This window comes from Cynoglossus semilaevis, chromosome 16 (assembly GCF_000523025.1).
Source record: "Cynoglossus semilaevis isolate Cse_v1.0 chromosome 16, Cse_v1.0, whole genome shotgun sequence".
Lineage (NCBI taxonomy): Eukaryota > Metazoa > Chordata > Actinopteri > Pleuronectiformes > Cynoglossidae > Cynoglossus > Cynoglossus semilaevis.
Window position 1 is genome coordinate 56,207 of NC_024322.1, and position 1,587 is coordinate 57,793.

The 1,587-nt window shown below is 39.1% G+C and overlaps 1 protein-coding gene across 3 annotated transcripts in view; it reads right to left on the minus strand.

Annotated features, from left to right (window-relative positions):
* pknox1.1 (pbx/knotted 1 homeobox 1.1) overlaps positions 1–1,587 on the minus strand; it is a 14,592-nt gene that overhangs the window by 6,152 nt on the left and 6,853 nt on the right. For all 3 annotated transcript variants that reach the window (XM_008327764.3, XM_008327763.3, XM_017039932.2), the window contains one exon: positions 694–894. In XM_008327764.3, the coding sequence (XP_008325986.1) occupies positions 694–894 (201 nt within the window). The remainder of the gene's footprint in view (positions 1–693; positions 895–1,587) is intronic.

Genomic DNA, 1,587 nt, shown 5'->3' on the forward strand with positions numbered 1-1,587 from the left:
AGCAAACAAGAAGGGGCTCAGGGCCGATCCTTGATGTAGTCCCTCCTCCACCTTGAAGTCATCTGTCCTTCCAACAGCACACCTCACCACTGTTGTACTATTCTCATACATGTCCTGCACCAAACTAACATACTTCTCTGCCACTCCTGACTTCCTCATACAAAACCACAATTCCTCCCTTGGCATTTTGTCGTATGCCTTTTCTAAATCTACAAATACACAATGTAGCTCCTTCTTACCTTCTCTGTACTTCTCCATCAGCATCCTCAAGGCAAACATTGCATCTGTGGTACTCTTCCTAGGCAACTAGGCAACTGGAATGTCCACTTCCTGCCTCAACCTAGCATCAACCACTCTTCCCCACATCTTCATCGTCTGGCTCATCAAATTTCTGACTCTGTAGATGTGACATCACATCACCCTTCTTATGAATTGGCACCAGAACAGTTTTCCTCCACTCATCAGGCATGTTGTCTGTCTCTAAAATTCTGTTAAACAACCTAGTCAGAAAATCCACCGCCACCTCTCCTAAACACTTCCATACTTCCACTGGTATGTCATCGGGACTCAACTTTCAGATTAATGATGTCTAATTTAATTTTAAACATGTAAATTAAATTTTTTATTACAGATTTCATATGATTTATTCTTAGGACGTGAATTGTTACTTCTATTATCATGATTAAGGCATACCTGAGATTTGGCTTGTGAGAAGCTCTGGACCTGACCTTGTACAGGGGAATATGGGCTGCAAGGCTCTCCACTCAGCAAGGTTTCACTGTTCATCTTTGTCTTGAGGCAGGCGATGTAGCGGCTACAGAAATCCTTGCATAGATCACTCACCTTCTCTAACTCAAGCAAGTGGATCCGCAGCACCTGGATAGCTTTAACCATCTACGAGTTAGAAACAGAAACGATACCAAAGGGTTCAAATAATTTAAATTATATACCATTTGCATTCAATTGATTTCATTTTTAGTACGGTCAAGCCTATTCTTAATTTTAAGATGCACAAAAAACTTATAGAGAAAATATAAAGAATACAGGAAATAATATGAAAATGGATTTTTCTAGTAAATCAAAGTCATGATGAACAAAAAGCAAGAGTTGGTGTCAAGCAGTTAGAGACAGGGGCATGTTGAGTAGCAACAATTCTCTAACTACAAGTCACTAACTGTTACATTTACAATCAAAACAATATTCACATGTTGCTAGGCACATACGTCACTATACAGTACAAATAGATCTTAAAAACACACATATATACATATTCATATGTACATGTCCTGTACATGGGTGTCAAATTAACGCAGTAATTGAGATTCATTAATTACACACACATTTAGCGCAGTATGTTTTTTAATTGCGTTAAACTAATTTTTAATCTCTAACTTTACTATTGCGGTATGCAAGTTGCATTTTTATAAAAACCTGTTTGTGTTGGGCTTCTTGTGCTTGAGATGTTGGGGGTGGAAAACAATGGTCAGTCACACCGGAAGTGGATATTGATTGGCTGTCAGTGTGTTTGGGCTTGTTTAGCATAATCTAAAAGGGTCCCACTGAACTTGGGGAGGACAGAGCGAAGAG